General features: G+C 41.7%; 1 protein-coding gene across 8 annotated transcripts in view; it reads left to right on the plus strand.

The window, feature by feature from the left end:
- PDE1C (phosphodiesterase 1C, calmodulin-dependent 70kDa) overlaps positions 1-26,644 on the plus strand; it is a 342,910-nt gene that overhangs the window by 268,573 nt on the left and 47,693 nt on the right. For all 8 annotated transcript variants that reach the window (XM_005862929.2, XM_005862930.2, XM_005862932.2 and 5 more), the window contains 7 exons: positions 1,981-2,109; positions 3,251-3,352; positions 3,925-4,045; positions 10,615-10,696; positions 12,564-12,684; positions 14,187-14,362; positions 22,546-22,770. In XM_005862929.2, coding sequence (XP_005862991.2) covers positions 1,981-2,109; positions 3,251-3,352; positions 3,925-4,045; positions 10,615-10,696; positions 12,564-12,684; positions 14,187-14,362; positions 22,546-22,770 — 956 coding nt within the window. The remainder of the gene's footprint in view (positions 1-1,980; positions 2,110-3,250; positions 3,353-3,924; positions 4,046-10,614; positions 10,697-12,563; positions 12,685-14,186; positions 14,363-22,545; positions 22,771-26,644) is intronic.

The following is a 26,644-nucleotide window of genomic DNA, read 5'->3' on the forward strand; positions in this document are numbered from 1 at the left end:
TAAATAAATAAATAAATAAGTAAGTAAGTAAGTAAGTAAATAAATAAATAAATAAATAATAAATAAATAAATGGAAAAATATCCTCAAGCGAGGATTAACAACAACAGCAAAAAAGAAGTTAGAATTTGGGGAAAGGTGACAAGGCAAAGAGAAAGAAGATGGGGGAGGGGCGAGTTTAACACCAATAAATACCTGCTGATTTCACTGAACGAGCAGGTGCACAGTTCAGATCGGTTTGTGTCCATAAATCCATCCACATGTATTTAATGAACCCGGCACTTAATTGTGGGGCACACAAAGGACGGCAGTATTCTCTGATCTGTGTTCAGAAGGGGAATTTCAATAGAACGGAAGGGGACAAAAGGACTTAAGCCATTCGCTTCATTTTCTGCCTCCTTCCTCCTCATGTAGAGCAGTCTCAGCTGCTGCGAAACAGTCTTTATGGTCCCGTTGCAAGGTCTTTAAACACAGGGAATTCCACAGAGCAGTTTAGTGGAAGCTTTGCTCTGAGGACAGAGAGTAGCACCTGCCGAAGGGAGAGAGGTGGATGGAAGAACCGTACCTGGATCATGGCTGGAGGCCAATGTCAAAACGCGTCACAACACAGAGGGAGATTAATTTCAGGAGTTGGGAAATAGCTTAATGTCATAAAACACACATCAGTTAGTGCCTTCCTTACCTAGCAGGCACCAGATCAGATGGCTCACCTCAGGATTTGCATGTTTTGTGCTGTATCTTCATAGGAGTGGGAAAACTCCAGTGGGCTCAGTTAAGTGTGGTTTGGAGTGAAGTGTGGACATTGGCCTTCTTTAACAGAACTTTATTAAAAGCATCCCAGCCTGTGTGCCCCCTGTTCTGAAAACCAAGTCTGTGACCAGGTCCTTTGTCCTTGGATGGTATGTTAGGTCTAACACTTTAAAGGTGTGTTAGGTATATTTCAAAGTTTGGCTAATGACAGGTGGAAGTTATCTTGGGGGACAATGGTCCTACTGTCAGAGATCTCACCTTCATCCCAACCCTGACTCTTAGCCACTTGGGGGCTCTGTGGAGTCACTTTACATCTCTGGGACTCAGCTTCCTTGATGAGAAACCAATAGGCTGTAATAATCTCAGATTTCATTAAATTAAGGATATAGAAATAGTATACAGCTCTGTGTTTGCTGTCATTCAATTGTGGAATGGTCTTTGAAAAAGTGACTAACAGTTATCATATAATCCTTATATTCTTTACTCTGTTTTCTATGTATGGCTTCTGTATCGTAACATTTAAGATCAGCCCTGGCTGGTTTGGCTCCGTGGATAGAGCATGGGCCCATGGACCGAAGGGTTCCAGGTTCAATTCCAGTCAAGGACATGTACCTCAGTTGGAGGTTCGATCTCTGGCCCCTGTTGGGGCATGTGCAGGAGGCAACCAGTCGATGTGTCTCTCTCACATCAATGTTTCTCTCTTTCCCCCTCCATCCACTCTCTCTAAAAATCAATGGAAAAATATACTCTGGTGAGGATTAACAAAAAATAAACAATTTTAAGATAAAGCTACTACCAGAGGAACTTGCAAGCTGTACCTGCCAGGTGGTATGTGTTCAGAGAATTAGAGATAAAATAAATTCTTTTATTTAATAAAAACATTAAAGTTGTTCTAGAAAATATAAGGAAGTTTGACTTGACCCACATTTAAAAAAATTATCTTTGCTGCCACCAGCAAAAATCATGGAGGTCTGCTTATGAACAGTTTTCAGAGAGTTCTCAGATTGGGTGGCACCTATTTTACATTCACATATTGACATTAAAATACCCTATGTATATCAATTGATCATTTACAGTGTTAGTTTTAGCTTTTTTTGTTGACATAAATGGCATCGGGACGAAGGTAATTGCTAAACACAGGGAAAAGAGATGGTGTATTCTAGCTTGAAAGAGTTAACCTGAAAAGTCTCAACTGTTTAATGTACCAGATTATTTTTTGGCTTTCTGTTCAGGTCCGACCCAGCTATTCTGTACAATGACAAGTCTGTATTGGAAAATCATCACTTAAGTGCAGTTTATCGCCTTCTGCAAGAGGATGAGGAAATGAATATTTTGATCAACCTCTCCAAGGATGACTGGAGGTAAGGATGAGACAGGAAGGCCAGGAAAGGAATGGTGAGGAGAGATGTACTAGTATGCTGCTTTGAAGAAATCCATTAACCCAAAGATAACTTACACTTAGTCTCCTGTTTCTTTGTAGGAAAGCAAGTTTAATATCTGATAGATTTGTTTGGATACATAAGTGCATTTGACCTTTTAGGATCTTTGTAGATGAACGTGTTACCATTTATTTACTGCATTTCAAAGTGGAATAACATGGCATTCCACTTTCAGCAGACCGGATAATCTGCTAATAAGCCAGTCCTCCTGCACACAACGGCTATAAACTATGATCAAATACAAACAAACAAACACAACCCCACTGACTTGAGAGTGCACAAACTTAGGAACGTTTTGAAGGGGTATCAATATCTGGAGACTGTGACAGGATGAAGTGAGTGTGACATTTTTGTGACTTCACTCTGAAGACAGTCTGTGTCAAGGCAACAGCACTAGTTGGCTAAAACCATATTTATACAAAGACCTTCACTGCGTTTCTGGCTAGAAAGACCAGGGTAGGAACAACTAGAGCTGCTATCGAGTGAGTTTAAACCCCAGAAAAGAGAGAGTCAAAAAATAAGGGGAAACTCAAATTCTGTGACCATCTAAATGGCATGCAAAGAACAGGAAAATGTGACTTATTTGCAGGGGAAAAGACAATCAATAGATGCAGTCTCTCAGATGAACTATTGTTGGAATGATCGGAGTAGGACTTTTAAAGCAGTTCTTATATTTATGCTCAGTGAGGTAAAGGGAAATATGCTTGTAATAAAGTACAGTAAAATTTAACCAGTGGAATGAAAATATAAACAAGAGCAAACACATTTTAGAACTGACAAGTCAAATATTTAAATTGAAAAATTACTATACTGGCTTAGTAGCAAGTTGGAGAAGACAGAGGAAAGAATCAGTGAACTTGAAAACATCAATCAATATTATCCAGTTTGAAAATTAGGAGACAGGAGTAGCTTAGGGACCTGTGAGACAGTTTCAGGCTCAAGTTAGATTACAGATGTCACAACTAATTAACAGATTTGGATGGGAAGTGGCAAAAAATAAACTAATTTTTACTTTCCATTTTTGACTTTCACCTTTTTTTCCTCCATGGGGTGTCCCTGAAAGGGAATTTCGGACCTTGGTAATTGAGATGGTGATGGCCACGGATATGTCCTGTCATTTCCAACAGATCAAGGCGATGAAAACTGCTCTGCAGCAGCCGGAAGCGTGAGTGTGTCTGTGTCACTTGTGTTATTTATAGGTGTTTGAGCTGGAACTGGCCCATGTCGTTGCTTCTTTAAAGTGTACCTCCTTCAGAGAACTTTGTCGAAAAGTCTCATAGTAACTGGGGATGTTCGGAGGAAAAAGCATGAGAATTGTATATATCACAGATTCTCATCAGGGTTGAAATATATAAAAGGGGCCATAATAATTTGTCCCAGTTAGAATTGAAAATATTTTCCTGCAGGAAACCAAATTATCAAAGATCTACTCAATGCAGAGGTGACACACACAAGTCAGTGTGTGACTCTTGGAGTTTTGTCTTTTTGAATGAGCCAGTCATTGCAGAAATCGTTTTGAGTCCATTTTTGAAGTGTCCAGCTCACCACACATGGAGACCTAGCTGGTGGATATTCCAGTTGTAGGATGATTCAATGCTTTTCCCTCAGTTCAGCCAAAGTGGGGCTTGACACAAGAGAACGGGAGAGATTAAAAAATTTTAAAATGCTTTTTAAAGAAACTCTTATTGAGGTTCTGAGAGCTTGATCAGCATGTGCTTGGTTCCTTTGGGTTTACAGGATTGAAAAACCGAAAGCATTATCCCTGATGCTGCACACAGCAGACATTAGCCATCCTGCGAAGGCGTGGGAGCTCCATCATCGCTGGACAATGTCACTGCTGGAGGAATTCTTCAGACAGGTACCTTGTGCTACCCCTCAGGGCTTTCATCACCGGATAGTTTCTGAATTTCAAATTTCAGCAATGCTATGAGATCACAGTAATTTTCTTGAGGAGGCAGAGTTTGCAGATTTTTTTTTGCCTCCTGGTCATGTAATATTTGAATCTTACTTACATTCTGACTCTCAAAACATTATGGTATTTCTATCCCATCCATTTCTATTTGAAAAAAGAAAAAGCAGTTTCTTGTGGCAGTGTTTTGTAGAAATGTCGTCAGAGGAGCCCTTTGGTTTATGTATTTTTCTAATGGGTTGACCAAATGTTGACCAGTTTGGCATTCTCCTGTGGGATTAAGATGTTAATCTTTTACTGTTATAATTGGTTGGGCTGTTTCTTTTGAGCTGGCAAACCACATTGTCAAATTCCAAAGCCCGGTATGGTAATTTGGGGTCAGGAAATCACTAGAAGCCACTGTTTAAATTATATTTATGGGTGTACATTGCTTTAAAAAATGTTTTTAAAGGTGCACAAAAGTAGGAGGATAGAAAGGAAAAGAAATGTGTTGCACTGAGATTGATATCTTCTCGCCTGGCCGGCTTGGCTCAGTGGTTGAGTGTCGACCTATGAACCAGTAGGTCACAGTTGATTCACAGTTGGGGCACATGCCCAGATTGTGGGCTCCATCCCTAATGTGGGGTGTGCAGGAGGCAGCCGATCAATGATTCTCTCTCATCATTGATGTTTCTATCTCTCTCTTCCTTCCTCTCTGAAATCAGTAAAAAATATTTTTTAAAAAAAGACTGATATCTTCTCAAGAAGATTTGCCATTAAAACATCTGCTTTGAGATGTGAGGTCCTGAGGTTGAGGTGTTGATGTGAGAAGTGTTCAGATCTCTAAGTCAAACTGACAACCATTGCCAAGAGCAAAATCTCCAATGCTCTGGAGAATGACAGTTTTGCAGTTTCCTTTATACATTTGGAATTAAGAAGGGAATGTAAGGAAGGTTACATGAAGGTGGGAGAAAGCAAGGTGAGGATTGGAATTACAGGATAGTTAACAAGGTTATGTGCTCTCTTGAGGGTGGTTGTTCTTCTGAGGAGTCTGAAAAGAGGTGTTAACCTAGATGCACAGAAACAATGGACAGGGCTTGCTTCAGGCAAAGATAAACCTTTTGCTGAAGAAGTTACATGCCTGGGGTGTGACTGTCCACCATGACCTGCCCAGTTAGGAATTTATGATCAGATCACCTTGTGAGGTCACTCTCGGTTAGATTTATTATAGTACCCATTCTTTTTTTCACAAAGGCAGTATGTCATGTAGATTGTGGGAACTAAATTAGAGTTAATTCAAGTTAATGCTGTTAATTTAGTTAATTCTTACTAATTCAAGAAGGGAGATTCACATCATAGATTCAGAGGCAGCTGATATTCCACAAAATATTACTTAACATTGGTCTCAACTTTGTCTCCTAAAGTAACAAGAGATATGCTCTTTTACTGGTTACTCAGATGTTTGGAAGGGAATTACTCTTATTCTTATGCTTCTAGTTTAAATGGAGAAATTGTAGAAGGCATCTAAGGGTTGTTCTTCTTCTGAACTTGTGCACAATATCTGGAAATGAAGTGGGACTAGAGCTAACAGCATATTAAAGTCCAGAAGGCCTTTTATTGGAGTTTTTTTTTTATTCCAACTGGTTTGTGGCCTGGGACTAACCAAATTATTCCTCTAGTTCTCAATGGTCTTATTTGTGATTTGGGTTTCTTGTTTTGGGGGGTTAGGAGGAGTTGGTGGAACTTAAAGGAAGGTTAGACTAGATGTTTTCTTAGGGTCCTTCCAGCATTAAATGTTCTACATTTTCTTCATTTTGTCTATGGTGCATATCAACCCATACGCATACACCCCTAAATTGTTATATGGATACAGTGGCAGGTACCTCATTCAGCATATGGCTGTTTCCTCTTGCAGTCACTGCTTGGCCTCACAGAGTAGTTCTCAAGAACCTGATGGCATGGGAGGAACTAGAAAAGTACAGGTGTGGCTCTGTTGTATATACGAGAATGACTCTGCAAATTCATCCTTAATTGAGGGCTAATTTTGAGCCATTTTTCCAGAAACTATTTTTCTAATATGAGTGAGAATATTTTCTCCAAACATCCACTTCCCTTATCATATGCTTTCTTTGATGCTGCTTTTGCAATGCACCCCTATAGCTAATAGTATTTGATCTGCAGCCAGAGTTAGATCATAGCTAACGCATACAAGTTTGAGGTATTGATTTCTTTTTTTAATTGTGAGAGAGTGAATATGAGAAATTACTTAAATATTTGAACATTTTTACCCATAAAAGAAACCTTGTTTGCATATACATGTGCTTGAATTGAATGAAAATGTGCTAGAGGCAATGTGAAAGGAGCCATATTGAATTTCTTGCCTATTGGGAATGGAATGTTAGCTCCCTGCACCAGAATGGTTTTTTAGTAATTATGATTCAGTAAATTATTTTTATTGATTTAATATTTTACCCTAGATGTCATAAGCCATTGTAAGTAACCCACATAAGAGAAGTGTTGCCTTACTCTTAGCTGTAGATTTTAAATTGGACAGTTCAAATGGGAACTCTCAACGGGACCTTAGAATCCTTGAAAAAATTACATTTGGAAGTTGAGTTATATTTCAAAATAAGGGCATAGCCTCAGTATTGATACTAGACCTTTTAAGCTTTGCTAAAGAATAAGTTACATCTTTAGTTTTTTTTCTTTAAATATATTTTTATTGATTTCAGAGAGGAAGGGACAGGGAAAGAGAGAGAGAAACATCAATGATGAAAAAGAATCATTGATCGGCCGCCTCCTGCACATCCCACCTACACTGGGGATTGAGCCCACAACTCGGGCATGTGACCTGACCAGGAATCAAACTGTGATCTCCTGGTTCATAGGTCGATGCTCAACCACTGAGCCATGCTGGCTGGGCACATCTTTAGTTTTATAACCCTATTTTACAAAATCCAAGCCACTGCCTCAGGGTGCTTTTCAATAAAATATTGACTTTAATGAAGTGTACATTTGCCATTTTGAAAAATACATGTTGTTAAAGTCTTGAGGTTTATTTCTGCTGTATTGCTGTATATTTTTATATTTTGTAGATGTCCCCTGTAATTCTTTGAATTTCCTCTGTGTCTGAGAGTATTTTCTCATTTTTATTTCTCATTTCATATATTGGTGTTTCCCTTTCTTCTCTATGGAGTTAGCTATTTGTTTCATTGTTTTTTTTTTAATTTTATAATGCCTTATTTGATGTTTCCATTTTTATTAATTCTTTTCTTCTATTTGAATTTATTTTGTTCTTTTGCTAAGTCCCTGAGTTGAGTACTTCATTCATTTCTTTGTGTTCTACCTGTTTAATATGAGAGCACACAAGGCTAGGTGTTTGTCTTTTTTTTTTTTATCATGAATCTCAGAGGTTCTGCTATGCACCGTGTTCACAATGATTCTTTCCTAAATATTCTGTAATTTCAGTTTAGATTTTATTTTTTACCCAAGTTGCTTCAGATAGAGGTGTTTGTCTATATAATTTTCCAGTGGTAGGTTCTTTTGCTTTCTAGCATTTGATCAAAGAACTTTTTCATTGTTTGGATTTTATTGTGAGATTTATTTGTCACATACAATCAATTTTTGTGAATATTCACTGGTCTTGAAAAATAGATTTATTTCTTGTGGAGGCTAGAAGTCAAACAACAGCAGGAACATATATAAATACCTTATTAATGATGTCATTTAGGTATTTTATATATCATAAAAAATTGGTCTATCATGGGTTGAAAATATTGACCTCCTTAGTAAAGAAAAAAGTGTATAAATAATTCCACAAAGACCAGTAGTTATATAGATATAAAATATTGTATCAATCAAGTTGGATTTACCTGTAGAAGTATATTTTTTCATATGATTTTCCACACATTTTTTCCTCATTCAGAAATGTGTCTGTCCTCCAAAGGGAATTCAATGACCACTATTTTAAAATGGGCTTTTAATAGTTGAATGTACTCAGCTCAATTAAGTCTCAAAGATGTATGTGTTATGTAGATGTGGGTGTGGGCAAGGTGATGGGATAAGCTGTTTAACATGCACTTTTTCAGTAATAAAATTCAAACTAATGCTAGGGATAGGGGCATGGGGGAGGTAGAAGAGGGTAAAGGGAGGTAAATGGTGGTGGAAGGAGACTCAGCTTGGGGTGGTGAACACGATACAATGTACAGATGATGTGTTATAGAATTGTATACCTGAAAGCTCTATAATTTTATTAACCAGTTTCACCCCAATAAATTCAACAATTTTTTTTTTATAAAAGAACGCAGCTTCTCACACTGAAAACAAAAATGCTCACCTCTTACTTGTGAAGTGGTTAGTATTCACCACCCCTTCTTCCAAACCACCCCCATTAAATGTACCAGCAAAACAACTTGTGTCCCTGCTTCGTAGAGAGAAGAGTGGGCTTTGTTTGTGTCAGCTGAAGTATGCCACTCAACCACAAATTTTTTTTTATAAAAGAATGCAGCTTCTCACACTGAAAACAAAAATGCTCACCTCTTACTTGTCAAGTGGTTAGTATTCACCACCCCTTCTTCTAAACCACCCCCATTAAATGTACCAGCAAAACAACTTGTGTCCCTGCTTCGTAGAGAGAAGAGTGGGCTTTGTTTGTGTCAGCTGAAGTATGCCACTCAACCATCTGCACAACTACAATCTATGTTATAAATATTCTTCTTTCTGTTCATACTGCTCAAGCAGAAATAGCTCAGGAGTAAATAAATTTTTTCCAGTAGGAGTTTCTTTTTTTTTTTAATCTTTATTGTTGAAAATATTACATTATGTCCCCTTTTTTCCCCATTGACCTCTCCCCCATCCCCCCAGACCTTCACTATCCTATTGTCTGTGTCTGTGTCTGTGGGTTATGCATATATGCATAAATAATTTTTATCATGCTACTTGAGAGAGAGAGAGAGCAGCTTTCAGCAAGGCATCCTGGGAAACAGGAGCATCGTCTCCCAGGGATGTCCACACAGGGGGAGGGGTGTGCAGATGGAACTGAGCCACTTCAGGACTGTTCTGAGACCCTGGGATGTCTCCAGCACCCATCATGACCCCGCTGCTCAGCTTCCTCATACCCCATTCCTTTTCCTTCCATTCAATAGATATGTGTGTGTGAACTAGCATTCTTTCTCTTTGGTAACCGGCCTTGGAAAGAAAAGGCATTGTTTTGAACTAGGCCTAGTTTTTGAACCAGGTTGTTATTACTCTTCATTTATTGTTAATTTATTGGTGATATTTATTATAATCACAGTGTATTTGATGTAACAAAGTCACTGAATGTTTCTCAAATTTTGACTTAAATATTAGAGATACCCATTGGGAAATAATTATAGTTCTTTTTATTTACTTGCACACATTTTCTCATTCAATCCTCACCATCACCCGATGAGGTAGAGATTATTATTCCAAATTTTATAGATTGAAAAACTGAAAGGTAGAGAGAGAAGGTAAACTTTCTTTGATCACACAGCTAGTGGGAGGAAGGCCAGAGTCAAGCCCAAGGCAGTGGCCATTAACCCGAGCAGATTCTTTCATAATAAAATGGATGAACACAGCGTGGTCACCGTTATTATGGTGACATGTTCCCTTTCCTTGGGTGTGTGACTGAAGGGATGAGCTTCTGGTTCAGGATTTAAAAACCATCATCATTCCTTAGACTTTCCATGGCACCTGCTCATTACAGCGGTTCTTTTTGGTGGGACTGTGAATCACGTTTTATTATTGTCTAATGCTACAAACACAAGCAATTATTTACTGCTCTGCTTACTCAGTCCACTTTTCATTACGGTCTGGGGCCTGTGGCTGAGAACCCAGAAGCACGCGCACCAGTTTTGTGTGGTTTTAGGTAGCAAAGGAGAGGAAATTCACATTAGCCAGTTGGAATTTTTCTTCTTTAAAAAATATATTTTTATTGATTTCAGAGAAGGGAGAGAGGGAGAGAGAAACATCAATGATGAGAGAGAATCATTGATTGGCTGCCTCCTGCACGCCTGCCACTGGGGATCGAGCCCACAACCTGAGCATGTGCCCTGACTGGGAATCAAACTGTGACCTACTAGTTCACAGGTTGATGCTCAACCACTGAGCAGCACCTGCTGGACTGAATTTGTGTCTTGAACACTGCCCGCAGCTGGGAGGGAGTCACTGGCTCAAGAAAGGCCTCAGGTGTCAACATAAGACAATTGGAAAACAGGTGGTGGCTTTGAGTGCCGTGTTGGCCCCAGGCCACAGGATGCTTTGCTTTCCGTGGTGCCCAGTGAGGCCTTCTGTGCCACAGCGGGCGCCTCTGCAGTGGCGGGGAAGGATGGAGCCCAGCAGCCTCCAATCTCTTAGTGTCTCTTATGCAGAAAAGCAGGCCCCATAAGGACTTGGTACCTAATGTAATGGTAATAATGAAAATAAAGGCCACTGGCCTTCGTGGCAGCTGAAGTTGCTGCATGAAATCTGGGTGGCTTGGCCTACTGCTCTTAATTTACCGTGGCCTCTTGTGATTCTAGGGGGACAGAGAAGCAGAGTTGGGGCTGCCTTTTTCTCCTCTGTGTGACCGGAAGTCGACCATGGTTGCTCAGTCGCAAGTAGGTACGTGTTTGCCAGGCTTTGGAGAGAAGGAAAGACCTGAGAGGGGTGTCCGGACGTGAGAGCAGAGGCTCCCAGTGCCTCCCTGGCTGGAGCCAGGCTCCATTATGCTGGACTCTGCTCCTGGCTGCAGCTTGGTGGGCTGATGGAGCTGCTCTCCCCACCATTCTCCCCAAAATGGGCTGTTTCATGGGAAGAGTAGACGGTGACATCGCTGTCTCCATCATTCCCTGCCAAGAGAAAGGGGGCCTCAACTTTCCAAGGTGATGAAGGAGTCAGTGGCAGGAAGCCCATTTTTCCTGCAGCCGTGGAAGTCTCATGCCACTTCCCTCGGGGATGTCTGCAGGACGCCCCACTCCTGTAGGACCCTGCTTCCGGGAATGGCTCTTTCTAATCCCCTCCCTTCCTCCTTCTCACCCTCTCTTCCTTCCTTCCTCCCTCCCTCCCTTCCTTCCTTCCTTCCTTCCTTCCTTCCTTCCTTCCTTCCTTCCTTCCTTCTCTTTCCTTCCTTCCTCTCTCCCTCCCTCCCTTCCTTCCTCCCTTCCTCCTCCTTCCCTCCCTTCCTTCCTTTCTTCTTCTTTCCTTCCTTTTTCCTTCCTCCCTTCCTTCCTCCCTTTCTTCCTTTCTTCCTTCCCTCCTTCCTAAAAACTTTTGAGCACCTTTTCTGTGTGGTAAGGATAACTTTTGCTTGCACTGCTACTAACCATAATGTATGTGCATTATAAAAATCCTTGGCTATGAGAGCCCCAGTGTCACTAAATTAAATGTCACAGTGCCCTCCAGCTGAAAAGAATCTGGAATCATTCAAAAAATAAATTCAATAAGGATTTGATTTTTTTCTACTTGTGTTTTGAGTACTCTTTTTTTTTCATAATAATGCATATTATTGAGTCCCTTTTAGGTTTAGAACACTGCTAGACATTATAATAGATGTTAAAAAAACAAAGACAAATTATACATGGTACCTGCTCTCAAAGACATGGAACCAATATTTGGTAGTGGGCGAGATGTTATGAAAACAAAATCCATTAGAGTGTTACAGTGTTAAGGTAGTTTTGTACTTCATGTAATCAGGGGCAAAACAGTGTGCGAGCCGTTAGGCCCAGAAAGAGTTGTCGAGGGGTGACATTTGAGTTGGGTCCTAAGAGATAAGTAGGCAAATGGAGCTATGCAATACAGGTGTGCTAGGGGGAGCTGGGAGGGCATTTCAGACAAGGGATTAGCATATACTAAGCAGGGAAATTTAAAACAGTCTAGGAAGACCAGGGAATTACAAACAGTTCCATATGGCTGGAGTAGTGGGTAGAGAATAGAATGAAGCAAGAGACATGTTGAGAGAGAAAATCAGGCCCAAATTATGGATTGTATAAAGATAGCATGTGCTTTGTACTTCCCTGTCGGAAGTGAGGGCATATCTAAAACATTTTAGGTAAGGCTTAAGCACATATACATTGATGGGCTAAATCTGGGGCCCTGCTTTGGGCTCCTCCTTGGTTCCTTTCCTTGTATTCTAGGGGTCATGTTTATGCTCATTTAATGTCTCCTATAAACTGAAGTCAGGCAGGTTATGTCACACCCTTAGTCTTTTATGCAGGGCCTGTCACAGCATTTGTTGCATTGGGAATGTTGAATTCATATTTTTAAGCACTTGATTGGAACAATCTACTAAAAAAGTCAGGAAAATTCTGTGGGAGAAACAGCTGACTCACGATATTCAAATCAAGGAATATATTAAGTGAATGAGACCCCGATCTGATCTGGGGCTCCTGTGTAGGCAAGTTTAAGAGCTAGCATTCCTCAGTTTCGGGGGAAGTACCGAAAGGCCCCAGCGAGAATGCAGTTTCCCTGGAGCATTGCTGTCTCTCCGCAGGTTTTATCGATTTCATCGTGGAGCCCACCTTCACGGTGCTCACGGACATGACTGAAAAGATCGTGAATCCGCTAATTGAGGAGACCTCCCAGACAGGCGGGACAGGACAGCGGCGTTCAAGGTCAGTGGAGAAGCTCGAAGGCTGGGGTCAGGTTGGCCTGTCCCTGAGGGTAGAACTCTTCCTTTGGAAGGGATGGGGGTGTGTTTCAGAATGATGCTTGCCCTCCCTCCTTTCTATAAGAGAGTTGTCTGCCTTTTCCTTTTCTCAGAGGAGTTGAAGTTATACTATTTGCACTCTCCGGGCTGGCCTGGAAGGGAGTGACCATGGTCTAAATGATGATTGGCAGGTGCCCAGTAGAGCATCTCTCTTCCGCTCATTCTCTCTCTTTGGTGCCTTTGCTCATGGCAGGTTTAAGCATCCTGATCCCCTTACTTATTAGCTGTGCATTCGAAGGCAAGGTGCCTCAGTTTCCTCATCTGAGAAAACGTGGATTCTAATACTCAGAGGTTACAGGGAGGATTAACCGAGTGGTTCAATCTCTGTAAAGCCCTGATAACAAGGTCCAGCGCAGAGGAAGCGCCAGCTACAATTGAGCTAACACTTAGCCTTCATTAGTAGCATTCCCACCCCTCCTCCTGTCCATGCAAAACCTTGGGTTTTGTTATGCAGGAGAAAGGAAAGAAATGGAATGAAAAGACAAAAGAGCAGAAAAGAGCAAGAGGAGGAGCCAACAGTGAGATGGGAAGGCAAGAGGAATGTTAGGACAGTGGGACCCTAGGTACACTCAAGGCGGATGGACCCAGCCAAGGCTGCAAACAAGGAGGACTGAAGGCCCCTGCCTGAGTCCCACAGCCCCACAGCTCTGCAGACACTGGGCTCAAATGTACTCTGCTTACGTAGTCAGCCTTGGGAGTCATCCAGTGGGTTGGCATTCATGCCAGTCACTGCTTAGGTGCCTGAGAGTGTGTGATACTTTTCTTTAAAGTTACCCAGAAGGATGGCACTTTCTAAGTTTGCAAAGTATCTCATGTTTAAAGTGTAAAGTAATATTGATATATAAAAGGCCTCTTTCATGACTGCTCTCCACCTTCCCCCAGGAACATGAGGAAATCACCCTGCCCTGGCCTCGGGGATCCAGCGATCAGAGGCACCCAGCTGCAGGGGGAGGCATGGCTGGGGAGAAATAGGACTAAGTGGCTGAGTGACTTGGAATAGTGGTCAGTGAGGAAGCAGGTGGATAAACTGTGGAACCAAGTTGAAGTTCAAGTTCAAACTACTTGGTTGCAGAAAATCGAGGACAGAAAGATCACATAGGGGATTCTAGTCATATTGATAAAGAGGATACCGATCAAGAACAACAACAAAACATAGGGACTGTCGCTACTCAGGAGGCTGAAATATCGATTTTCTTTTTCTGCTGAAAATACGGAATTTCCCATCTGTCACAAGTGGAAAATGAGAATTACAAACCTCAGGACCCAGGAATTTCACAGCAATAACTTGATTGCTAACCACTCCTCGTTTGAGCCTGTTCACGGCCATACATTTCCCAAACACCGAACCCTCCTCTTCTGATCCATCTTGCCTAATTCATTTCTTGTGTGTGATTTCCCCCCATCCAGTTTGAACAGCCTCAGTTCGGCAGATGCAAAGCGATCAGGTTCCAAGAGCGCAGGCTCAGAAGGAAGCGCCCCAGTCAACAATTCCGTCATCCCTGTCGAGTACAAGAGTTTTAAAGCCACTTGGACTGAGGTCGTGCACATCAATCGGGAGCGGTGGAGGGCCAAGGTGCCCAAAGGTAACCTTCTATTGGGGAATCTTCCAGGAGGTTGGTCCAAACCACCCAGCACCCACTCATACACAAGGCTTGCCACCCTCATTTATAGGTGTCGCAAAGGAAGTGGAATCTCAGGATAGAGATTCAAGTGGCTGAATGTTAGCGTTTACCCTTTTTTTAAATTTTATTTTTCAATTACAGTTGACATTAAATATTATTTTATATTAGTTTCAGGTGGACAGCATAGTGGTTAGACATTTATATAACTTACAAAGTGATCCCTCAATAGGTCTAGTATCTGCCTGGCACCATACATGGTTACAATATTATTGACTCTGTTCCTTATGCTAACTTTACATCCCCATAATACCAATTTGTGAAAAAGTATCCACCCTCTTTTGATCCTCATTTCATTTAAAACTCTATGCATGATAGGATGACGCAGACCTCCAGGCCTCTCTATAGCATGACCTTGACTGTCATGCCAAGTTCTGTGCCAAAGGTGCAGAGATGAGCAATAGACATCCTTATCATCGAAGCTCCTGGGGGTTGGGGGGGCAGGGAAGGGGACATCACTATAGCGTTTCTTTCAAAGGAAGAAAGGGGGTTTAATGAAGGCCTTGTGCTCATCACCCACACCCACCAGCCCTGAGCGACCCTCACTGTAGGCAAGGAGGGTTTCACCCCCAAACACAACATGCCATACTTTCACCCACCCATTTGTCTACACAGCAGGGGAGAAGAGTGGAGGGGCTGTACTGAGCATGTGCTGGCCATCTCAGTTCCTTGTACATCGGGGCGCTGCTTCCAGGGAGGGAGAGAAGAGACCTCACTTGGAGTTGGAGTTATTCCAAGGACAACTACTGTGACTTACTCACAAAACCCTACCCAGGTGACTGCTCATTTCAGGCGGGGCAATAGGTTTATATTTACGGCACTTTTAAGGCACCATTGGGCCCTTATCAATTCAGGACAAATGTTGCACCCTGAGCTCTGGAAGGAGCCCGTGCCTCTTCCATATTTTACAAATAGCCTCTCACAGTCCATTCAGAGGCCCTCGACATTTAAATCCTCCCCGTTGGCAGGCGTTGCAAGCAGTGACGGTCACCACTGCTTCGTCTCCAAGGAAGCACGCACTTATAATCAATTACACTCATTACACTTCAAAACCCGGTTCCTGACAACACGCAGTGGGAAGAGGTACTTCAGAGTCATTTGTTTGCAATCATCTGGCTTACTAAAATTACCTCCCGAAATGAATCACCTGGGGGAGCATTGGGCCGCTTCTTTACCAGGGGAAACCGGCCCTGTGAAAAGGACAGGTACATGAACAGCTAATAATGTTTAAATCTATTAGTATGTGGATAGAGATATGCTTAAGCTATTTTGGAAGCATGAAAGGGCTTGTCCCTAATCCTGCTCGGAGTATTTGGAAGGCATTGGTAGCCAGGACTTGCAGGACGCCTGGGCTGGAGCCCAGAAGAAGGCATTGTATTTAGAAATAGGGAACAGAATTTAAGTTCTAGTAATAAATCAAGTCCTAATATAATGATTATAATACAGTAACTATGTCTTCTTCAGCTGAAATAAGAATAGTTGCCTAAATTGACAAGCCTATTTTATTAAAAGAAATTAATTTGATTTAATATTATAAACACATGCAGTTAATTCCTAGTGTTTATGGAGAAAATCCTGTCCTAAGTATGATTTAATGTTTGCCAGTACTGTTAGTCCGGGTCTTAGTATTTGACTTGAAACCGTTAGGATGAAAACATATTGAATCAAAGTCACTTTGATGTGAGCTCAGATAACAGCAACAAAATATTTTTACTGATGTCAGTAACTGCTGCACAATGCTTAGTAAATAAGTAAAAAGAAGAAGAAGAACAAAGAAATAGGGAACAGAGATAAAAGGGACAGGCCTAGCCCGGGTTATGTATATTTTGTGGGAGGATCATTTGGCCATCAAAGCAACTCCAGTTAGTGGGATTAGGGCAATTTGAATCCCCACTCACCTTGTACTCTTTGGCAAATGCAGGTAGATTCTTTGAGAAAATTCCATTTGGGGCAGGGGTGGGGAACATCTGGCCCGTGGGCCATGTAAAGCCCTCAACATCATTTGGTCTGGCCCTGACAAGGCATTAGGGGTGAGTTAATTAAATGTTTGACCAAATAGAGCAGGCTAATTTTTAAGTTGATAATTTTTTTATGGCCCGTGAATGATGTTATAAATATCCAAATGGCCCTTGGCAGAAAAAAAGGTTCCCCACCCCTGATTTGGGGGCTGATAATACACAGAAAAGATACACGGTGTATACACACTTTAACAACTGATAGCTCAATTTTGAATTTGGGGGCTAATACACACCACAGAGCTATTGCGAAGAACAGAAAAGATACACGGTGTATACACACTTTAACAACTGATAGCTCAATTTTGAAAATGAAATATATTTTAATGAACACTGCCTTTATAAGTATTACAAGTGTGTGTATATATTTTTGGGGACACCCTGAATGTAAGGCACGGGGGACAGAGCCTGCACGTGGCTGGCGCCTGTAAATCTAGCCGTTACTTTTCAAAATTGGAAAGGAATGTTGAATGCCAAGAAGACTGTGGTAAAGTGGCCACCTATAACTAATATTTTATAACTAGAGGCCTGGTGCACGAAATTCGTGCATGGGTAGGGTCCCTGGGCCTGGCCAGTGATCACAGCCAATTGGGGCCTTCCTTCCTCCAACTGCCAGCTGCTGGCTGGGGCCTTCCTTCGTTCCGCCCCACCCCCTGGTGGTCAGTGTACCTCATAGTGAGCAGTCGAACTCCCCGTCAGTGGAACTCCCTAGGGGACAATTTAATATTAGCCTTTTATTATATAGGATATTTTCAGCCTCCCAGTAATGCTGTTGACTGGTTGACAGGTATTAAGAAACACCAGTTTGTTTCCGTTAGTGGTCAGTTTGAATTAGAGGGTCCCAGGCTGTTTTGCTCATTGTTCTTTTTTAGAAAACCCTGACTTCATGAAAGCTCCCTGGATGGGGCACTTGAACATGTGTTGTTATCAAACTGATCAGAAATGGGACTGGCTCTAAAGTCTTGGTTCTATTAGCCAATCTGATTTACAAAGCTAGATAGGCCAGAACCCATAGTTGTTAGGAAAGATTAAATCAATACCTTTTATAGCTCTTAGAGCTGAAAAATCATTATTTCCAAACAAAGATGTATAGGTATAACCATTTCCAGGTCTGATCAATGTTGATAAATTTCCACTCATTATCTAATACTTTTTAAACCTTTTTTTAAACCTGTGTAAGAATAATGCATGTTTAGGTTATAATGCGGAAATATAAATATAAATATATATATATATAATAAAGTCACTTACAATCTCTCTAGCCAGATATAACTGTTGTTGAAATTCTGATGTAATTCTTTTTTATTTGATTTATTATGCATTTACTAGTATATAAGAAAAGAATTACCTGTAAGTTGGGATCATAGTATAATATTATCTTGTATTTTACTTTTCTTTTTCTATCTTGAGCATTTTATCCTGATGCTGAGTAGGTTTAGAAAGTATGATTTGAATGGCTATGTTGTATGTAATGCCATAGTTGAATCATTCCTCTACAGAGCATTTTGTTTTCAGTTCTACATCATTGTCTATAACATTGTTATGAACATCCATGTTTAAAAACCTTTGAGGCTGACTCTGATTATTTGTCTGGGATAAGTTTCTACATGTGGAACTTTTTTGAAAAAAATAAATGAAAAAAAAGCTTAAAGCTCTTGATATCTACTGGCAACATTTTCTCAGAAAGTTTCCTTTTTTTTTTTTTAACTTATGTTCCCTCCCAGTAGAAGTATAGTGAGAATGTCTATTTCCCACTCTATTATTATTTCATAATAACTCTTTATATATTAAGGATAATAATTCTTCAGTTGGCAAAATATGTTGCAATTTCTGCCCTACTTGTTTATCATTTGCTTTTTAACTTTGGCAGAATGGTCTTTTAACTTATGGTCTTTTAAAGTACATCCCATTTTTATTTTACTAGAGATTACCATTACATTTTTTATTGAATTACGTTTCTATCAATGTAAGTATCAAATAGTATGTAGTGATACTGCTTTGAAAATGCCAAGAAATTTATTGAATTTTTACTTATTTTCTCCATACTCACCAATTTTTATTGAAATAAAATGAGATTTTCAATCTAGGTGATTATAAGTAAATTGTTCATTTATAATGAACTTATCATTTGATATTATTTTTATGTTTGCATCTAGTTTTATTTCTAGCATGATAACAATTACTTTTAAACACTAAGATTTGCTAGTTTTATTGAACAGGTTAATGTATTTCCTTATTCTTAAATTTCTAACATTGAATTTTTCTGTCAGCTGGAACACTTCTTTGGCCAATACTTTAGAAAGGACCCGTGGGCACGCCTGAGTCCTTTGATGTCTAGAAGTACCTTTCTGTTGTTATGGTGAACAACTGAGAGTTGACTGTTCAAAATTCATATGCTATTTTGGTTATTTTTCTCTCTCTGTTTGTAAGTAGGTTAAGTAGGCTTTTCAGAAAATTATATCAAGGGATAACTAGCCCAATACTATTTTAACCAACTGGCCTAGAGTATCATTATTCAGAAAGGCAAATTAAATGAAGAAATAATGTATTTCTCCAAAACTGCATGGACATTCGGTGTGAGATAGAAGCAGCTCTCAGGAGGACTGTAATTTATGGATCACAAAGCCTCTACTCTACTTGAACTCTTTAGCTGCTGGCTTTTGGCCATTTCATAAGGAGTCACATCACAGATATTCTGAGATGGTTTTGAATGGCATGCTTGCTTTCTGCTAGTGTAGAAGCCTGGGAGTGCCAAGGATGTCAAATCTAAGACCTGGGAGAGTTAATTCTGTGCACACATGCCATCATTGCAATCTGTTAGCACATACAGACTGATTGTGCTCTCACCTACTTTTTCTCATTGTAGAAAATTTTTATGTGTATTAATAATTTCACCCTGAAAATATAAGGGAAGCTGATTACCATGGAACAGGCCTATCTCCTCTTGATTTAATCTCTTTTTTCTTCTTGATGTGTTTATTTTGAGTAGTACCACTTTAAGGGCTGAGGTTGAGCATACTAATATCAGGTATTTCAGACATATGAGAAAGAGGTGGGAGCAGAGAAGGTGAAGGGCAGTGCAGAGCTACCCACTTGGAGCATGATCGCTTCAGGGAAAGGAATCATATAGTGGGGCTGGCTCAAATTGGAGTTGATTATGATGTCATAAGAGTTGCCATTTGTTAATTTAAATATTAATTGCCTGCTGTCAGCTGTAGTTGAGCAAAAACAGATTTGTTTCTGAAATGCACCCCCGCCCAGTTTTAGTTTTTGCTGGATTTCCCATAGAAAATTGGTCTGACTCAGTTGTCAAATGAATTTTTATTGCTCAGATAATCTTTTATGCTGTTTTGTAGTAAACCGGACGTCAACACCTTCAGTTTTTAATCAAAATTATTTTTAACTTGGGGATGTTTTAAATGTAGAAAGTTTGCCACAGATTCAGTGGGACTTCTGTGAGGGGATTATAAATTATTTTTATCTGAAGCCCGAGTTTGAATGAATCCTCTCCCCCCCATGCCTCAGTTTCCCTCTCTGCATCATAAGAACAGTCACCTACGTTAGTGGTTACGGAAACCACGTCTTTTTACTCACCTACGTTAGTGGTTAAGGAAACCACGTTTTGTCAAACAGCTAAGTCTTCCGGGGCAGGACGCTACATTTGTCTACTTCCTGTACTGACGCCGGGCCGGATTGCTGATGATGGAATATGTAGAAGCCAGGCTCATTGGCAGAGAGGGTGAATCACACGCACTGTGGACATTCGTTTAGTCAACAAATGCTCCAGGAGCATCTGCTCTGTGCCAGGTGCTGGACCAAGCACTGGGAATTCAGGGATGGAAGTGACGTCTGACCTTTGTCCTCCGGGCACTGCAGAAGGACAAGAGGAAGTCTGGATGAGCATTCTAGCAGGCCTCCTGCGCCCTGCAGTCTCTAGAGAATGCGGTCTCACCATCTTCTTCTCCAAGGCCACTCATTTACTCTTTAGTTGTGCCTTTCTGTGGAAGTCAGAAGGCATATTATACAATAGATGCACATAATTGTGTTATGTTGTAAAGAAACCTTACTTTACCTTGTCATTGTAAATTATAACTACATCCTGTCAGGAGAGGAGAATGTCATAAAATATCGAATGGCAATCATTTAAACTTGAAAGCAATGCTTGTTAACCCTGATTGTGTATTGGAATCATCCAGAGAGCATTTACAAACCCTACTCTTACTCTTCCTTTGTGTTTTCTGGGGTGAGGCCAGGGCATTGGTTTGGGTGGGGTGGATGGGTATCAATGAAGGGATGAATAAACATCTCATAATGTATCAAGGAGAACATCTGAGCCAAGCAAATGTAAGGGCAGATAATGTAAAAATAAAGCCGGAGGTTATAGACATCAACAAAGTTCAGTATCACAAAGTCCCAAGAACCTGGGCACTGGCACCAAATTTTGGATTTGTGCCCTTTAGCAGCTAAAACAAAGGGAAATGTAATCACATGCATAAGCCACCACTCTGGTGCCTATTAGATTAAAAGTAAATCTGTTGTCCATGAAAGTCAGCTTTTGACGGGACCAAGACTAACCCAGGGAAATGAAGAGGACCCCTGACGATGAGGTGTAGGACACGGTTAGCACATCTAGAGGGGAAAAAATCAGTAAGGTTCTTCATGATGGAGGCTGATGGCACAGTCAGAAAGGCCTTGTGTGTGAATGAAATGCTAAGTCTCCAGGCCTTTAGGGAGGAATGGTCTCTGCTAGGTGCCTTCCATGTATGTTATTTCCTACAACCCAGCTCCACTTGGCGGCCTCCAACTCCTCATGTCCTTGGTCTCAACCCCTCATGTCCTTGGTCATTTGACCATATCATCTGTCACTAACCCTTCTCTAAATGGGCTTTAGCCATACTGGCTAACTCAGTGCCCCTCGAACAGAGCAAACTCATTCCTACTCCATGGCCTTACTTTTTTATTTCCTCAGCCTAGAATGCTATTTTCCCTGATTATCGCATGGCCAGCAACTCATCATTCCATATTTCGTCAAATGCCAGCTTCTTCACCCTTTTGCTGGTCGTGTTCTATCACATTACTTACTATGCTTGACATTTTTTGCAAAGCCCTTTTTGCCGTCTGAAATTCTCTTAGTGGTTTGCTTACTTGGTAATGGTCCTCTCTACCTGTAAGTCTGCTTGCTGCCATGTGACCAGTTCCTAAAATGGTGCTTGGCACTGTAGCTGCTCAGGAAATATTAGTTGAATGAATAAGCCTATGTTTTCATAGGCTATATTTTTGTTTAAGTACAGAGCCAGACCCTTTCTCAGTCAACCGAATTGGGAAGCAGGATGACACCCTCTCAGTTAAAGGGGAGACACAGATAAGGACACCTGGCCAATCTAAGCGCCACCTCTCATCTGTGGACAGTTTGCAGACATGTTTTTGAAGACTTAATTATCCTCTTCCTACTTTTAACTTTACAAACAGTGACCCGAAACTGTATTATTCTAGTGGTGGTGACTTTTTACTTTATACTCGCTTGCTTATGTTTAAACTTCAGGTCTTGAGCAAACCTACATGAAACTCCATTTTTTCCTGTAACCGTGGGAGATTTTGTGGCCTCTGAGCCTTAGTTCCACATTGTAAAGTAGCATTACAATGATGGTAGCTACCACCTGAGGTTGTTTTGAGAATGAAAGGAAATGATCCTTGGAAAGCATTTAGCATCAAACCTGGCATACGGGATACACTGACAAGAAGTTATTGATGATAATACTACTATTAGTAATGCCAATTATAATATTGGTTTATTAATTATTATGATTACTTTCCCCCTGTCTCTTTTTCTAATCCACTGATTTCAGAAATGGCATAACCATGACCTGATTTTATCTATTTCCTGAATATCCATGCCAATCTGACTTGAATTAACTGAAAATAAACCCAAACCCAAAACACTCAGTAGCACCTTAGGTCATTTCAGTGTATTGTTACCAGTGCCCATGACAGGTTTTGTGCAAAGAGGCAGTTCTCCTAATGGCGTGACCTCTCTCTCTTTTCAACGCCTTGCCCACCTTGCCGTGGACACAGAGGAGAAGGCCAAGAAGGAAGCCGAGGAGAAGGCCCGCCTGGCCGCGGAGGAGAAGCAAAAGGAAATGGAAGCCAAAGGCCAGGCAGAAGGCGCAGCCGGCAAGGCGGACAAAAAGACACCCGGGGAAGCTCAGAACCAAGTCAACGGAACGCGCCCCAACAGGAGCGACAACGCTCGTGGGAAAAACGCCAAAGAGAAGTCGCCAGGAGGAAAGCAGCAGAACGGTGAGTGGCATCACCCTGGGGAAAGGCTCTTCCTGGGGTGAGTGATAGTGTCACTGACATTTAATGAAAACTTACCGTGTGCTGGACATTGTTGGTGAGATTTCACGTTCACAAAACCATTTAAAAATCCTAACAATGTTGCATGGGGCCTACACTCATCCCCATTTTGCAGGCGAGGAAACCGAGGTTCAGAGAGGTGAGATAGCTGGCTAAAGGTCAAGCACCCCCAAGGTAGTAAGTCCAGGTCTATGTGAGGCCAAATTCTGTAATCCACGGTCAGCAGGTTGGTGCTGTTGCGGGGAGGAAGAAATAGGAGAACTATTGGGACTAAGCCGCGGTCCACGAACACCCTGTAGTCTGTTTACTGCAGGGCTAACGCACCCCTCTGTAAAGGACCAGAGAGTAAATATTTGGGGCTTTGCAGGCCATGCAGGCTCCGTCGCAGCAGCTCAGTGCTGCTGTTTCAGGGTGAAAGCAGCCAAAGGTAACACGTAAGCAGGTGAGCGTGGCTGTGTTCCCATACAACGTGATTTATCAAAGTGGAAATTTGAATTTTATATAGTTTTCCCACGTCATGAAATATTCTTCTTTTTCCACCTTAACCATTTAAAACATGTAAAAACCATTCTTAGTCTGTGGGCATATGAAACCAGGGCAGGTTTGGCCCGCGGGCCATGGTTTGCCAACCCCGGTCTGGTCAGGGAGAGAAGCGAATGAGCACAAGTGGGCTGGACACCAGGAGGGTTGTGCGTTCTGGGGGAGAGGGACCAACAAATGCCCAGAGCGGGCAGAGGTGGCAGTAAATGCTCCGTGGTGGCCAGAGGAGCCTGGGAGAAGCAGAGCAGGAGCCTGAGTCTCCAGCGAGCCTGGGTGAGTTTCACAACTGTGTTGATTTCCCAAAGTAAGCAGTTGTCTACCATTTCCCTTAAAATCTAAGTATGAAATGAGAGGTGGGAAAAGAAATCAATTTAGAGCGATAATCAGAAAGGCTAATGGTGGTTCGGGACTGAGTTGCAGCAGCCTCATTAAAATGATTTATAACCGCACGCACGGGCTCTTCTGTTCCGCCTGCTCATTGGGTAACAGCTCACAGCAGCCATTACTCCATACACAACCCGTGGGAAATTACCTAATGGGTTTCGTTGAGGAACATCATCAAACAAGCGCGAGTCACTTTCCCTGCGCCCCGCCTTGTGGCCGCCCGAGGTATTTCGGATAAGAGCTGAAGGACCCTGGATGAGTGGGGTTCTGGGGGTTTGGGCCCCTAGCAGCAATTACAGGATCTGCTAAGCATTGGTCTCCATCTGGGCACTCCCCCCTCAGTCTCCCCAGCCCTGACCGAGAAGGCAGGCTGCCACGGGCTGCTGGCTAGCATCTGGCAAATCAAACTGCTCCTGCTGGTTCTGGAAGGCATCCTGGTCTTGCTGCATCTGTGGGAAAAGCTCTGGTCCAGGGCGACCTGAAAGGCTTAGTATAGAGTGCGTTAGGGGTGTGAAGGCTCAGTGAGTAAAGAAATGCCTTTTTTCTATAGGCAGTTAGTGTGACTACAAGGCTCAAGATCCTTGAGTTCATCTCTGCCATCCTTAAAACAGGGATGAGCCAGTATATGAACTGTTTCATGGCACCTCCAAAGGAATTCATCTGTTTTGACCATTGGTGATGGTAGAAGGTGACGACCACATCCTTTACTTACACTCCTCCTGCTTGTGGCTGCCCTTCCCCTCCATCCCTCCAGCCAGTACAATCTATTTCAGAATTAAGAATGAGGAAATTTGGAGAGTTTATTGACCTCTAACATAGCTTAGGATTTGTCACATTTCAGTAAAAGGACTAGTACTTACTTTGTAAAAGACATCACAGTCAAAAATGGTCTTGAATTCTTCTTAAATAGCCATTTATCAGTCTGAAGGTCAAAGGCATTTAGAAATGGTACCATCAATAGAAGCTAGAAGTCTAAAACTTGAGCTTCCTATGAAGGTCCCAAAATAGAGTAGTTGAGAGGCTGGCCTCTACAATCAGACCCATCTGTGTATATTGTGGTAAGTTACTTTATTTGTGGCATAACATGGAGATGATAGGGGTTTCACATCAATTCTTTACAGGTCGATTTAAGCAAAATCTCTTTGTAGAAACATCAATTGGCCATTTGTTCAAAAACTGTCAGGCAAATGCCTTAAACCAGGTCTATGGTAGACAAGATGGGCAGTTTCAGAGGGAGACCCACATGTAAGGTCAGGGGCAGAGGTGGGGCCGGGTGAATGGATGAAGCCCAGGCCTGACCAATGTGGAGACAGTTGGCTGCAGTGAAGGAAAAACTCGAACTGGGAAAACCTCCTCAATCATTTGGTGAGTGAGTTGTTCAGCAGATGGATCTTTTAGTGAATTGAACATGGATGAATTTGTCTCTTGGCAATAACAGCACCTTCATAATGGGTTGTTATAAGAATTTAATGAAGTGGTGCACACTGCCCGGCACAAAGAAAACAAAAAAGGTCAATATTCCTTGGGCCCGGCTTGCTCCTTCCTGGTTGCATTATTATTAGGGTCCTTTTGCTTCAGTAAGCACCAGGATGTTAGTGGTAATGCATTCTTGGTTTTACACAGGCTGAAAAGAAAGCTCCTATTAGAAACTGGTAAGTAAAGTATCCAACACTTGAGAATAGCACTGCGGGGAGGGATGCCATGGTTTTTCAGTGTATCACTGGCATATTGTTGAACAGACTGTGGGGTGGGGTGGGAGGTAGGGGTGGAGTGGGGGTGAGGTACCTTCTCTTAGACAGGTGTCAGCAGCCTCTCTCTCTGAAGGCTGGATAGTAAACAGTGCTGGCTTTGTGCATCTCTGATGCAACTATTCAACTCTGCCAGTGCAGCAAGGAAGTAGCCCAGAAATATATAAATGAAGGTGTGGCCATGTTCCAATAAAACTTTACTTACAAAGGCAGATAGCTGGCTAGACATGCTCAGGGGCCATCGTTTGCTGACCCCTCCTCTAGGTGACTTTGTTGACTTTGTCATTTACTAGTTGATTCAAGCCCAGGCCCTGTGAAGTTAGATTTTTGACTGGTAGAGGAGATGACCCCAAAGGTTATGGTATTATTGCCTTGTAGGACATAGTCAGTTTCGTCTCTAACCTAGCAATCTTATTTTAACACATTTTACAAATACCTATAAATATCCAGTTCCTGAAATACTTCTGGAACCATCCTTACTATCTCCCTCATTCCCTCATAAATTTAAATGTGTTTTGACATTTTCATTCTACATTTGCGTGCTAGTGTTTTTTAACTTTTGCCAATTACATTTCGACAAGCTCCTTAATTAGAATGCTATTTATAGCTCTGTTCTAGAATAATAACAATTGTCATTGAATGATGTGTCAGATACCACATTCAGTACTTGAAATGCATTTGTCCATGCATTATGCCTATAAAATAGGTATTAATATTCCCGTTTCACAGATAAGGACACAGAAGCACATAAAGGTTAAAAAGCTATTCATTGACATCACTTACATTTAACCCAGGCTGTTCCTCACTCCATAGCCTAACAATAAAGTTGAACTGCCTTTCTCAAGGATAAACACCATTGCCCAGGGACTCAGCCGCAGTCCACGAACACCCTGTAGTCTGTTTACTGCAGGGCTAATGCAAAAAAGCCTGTTAAACAGGAACTTTCTGTTATGCCCAGATTTCAAGATTCCCAAGAGCCCACCAGGGAGCCAGCCAGTCCGATGCAAAAGCAAAGAGTCCTTTATTTCAAGCTAGCTCGAGCTCCCCTACCCTCCTTACTGACGCAGCAGCAAGTGGCAGAGAGGGCGAGGCCTGATGGGACCAGGAGTTTTATAGAGGGGTGGAGTAAGGGCGGGAGAGGGGAC

The sequence above is a fragment of the Myotis brandtii genome, unplaced genomic scaffold, assembly GCF_000412655.1.
Source record: "Myotis brandtii unplaced genomic scaffold, ASM41265v1 scaffold17, whole genome shotgun sequence".
NCBI classification, from domain to species: domain Eukaryota; kingdom Metazoa; phylum Chordata; class Mammalia; order Chiroptera; family Vespertilionidae; genus Myotis; species Myotis brandtii.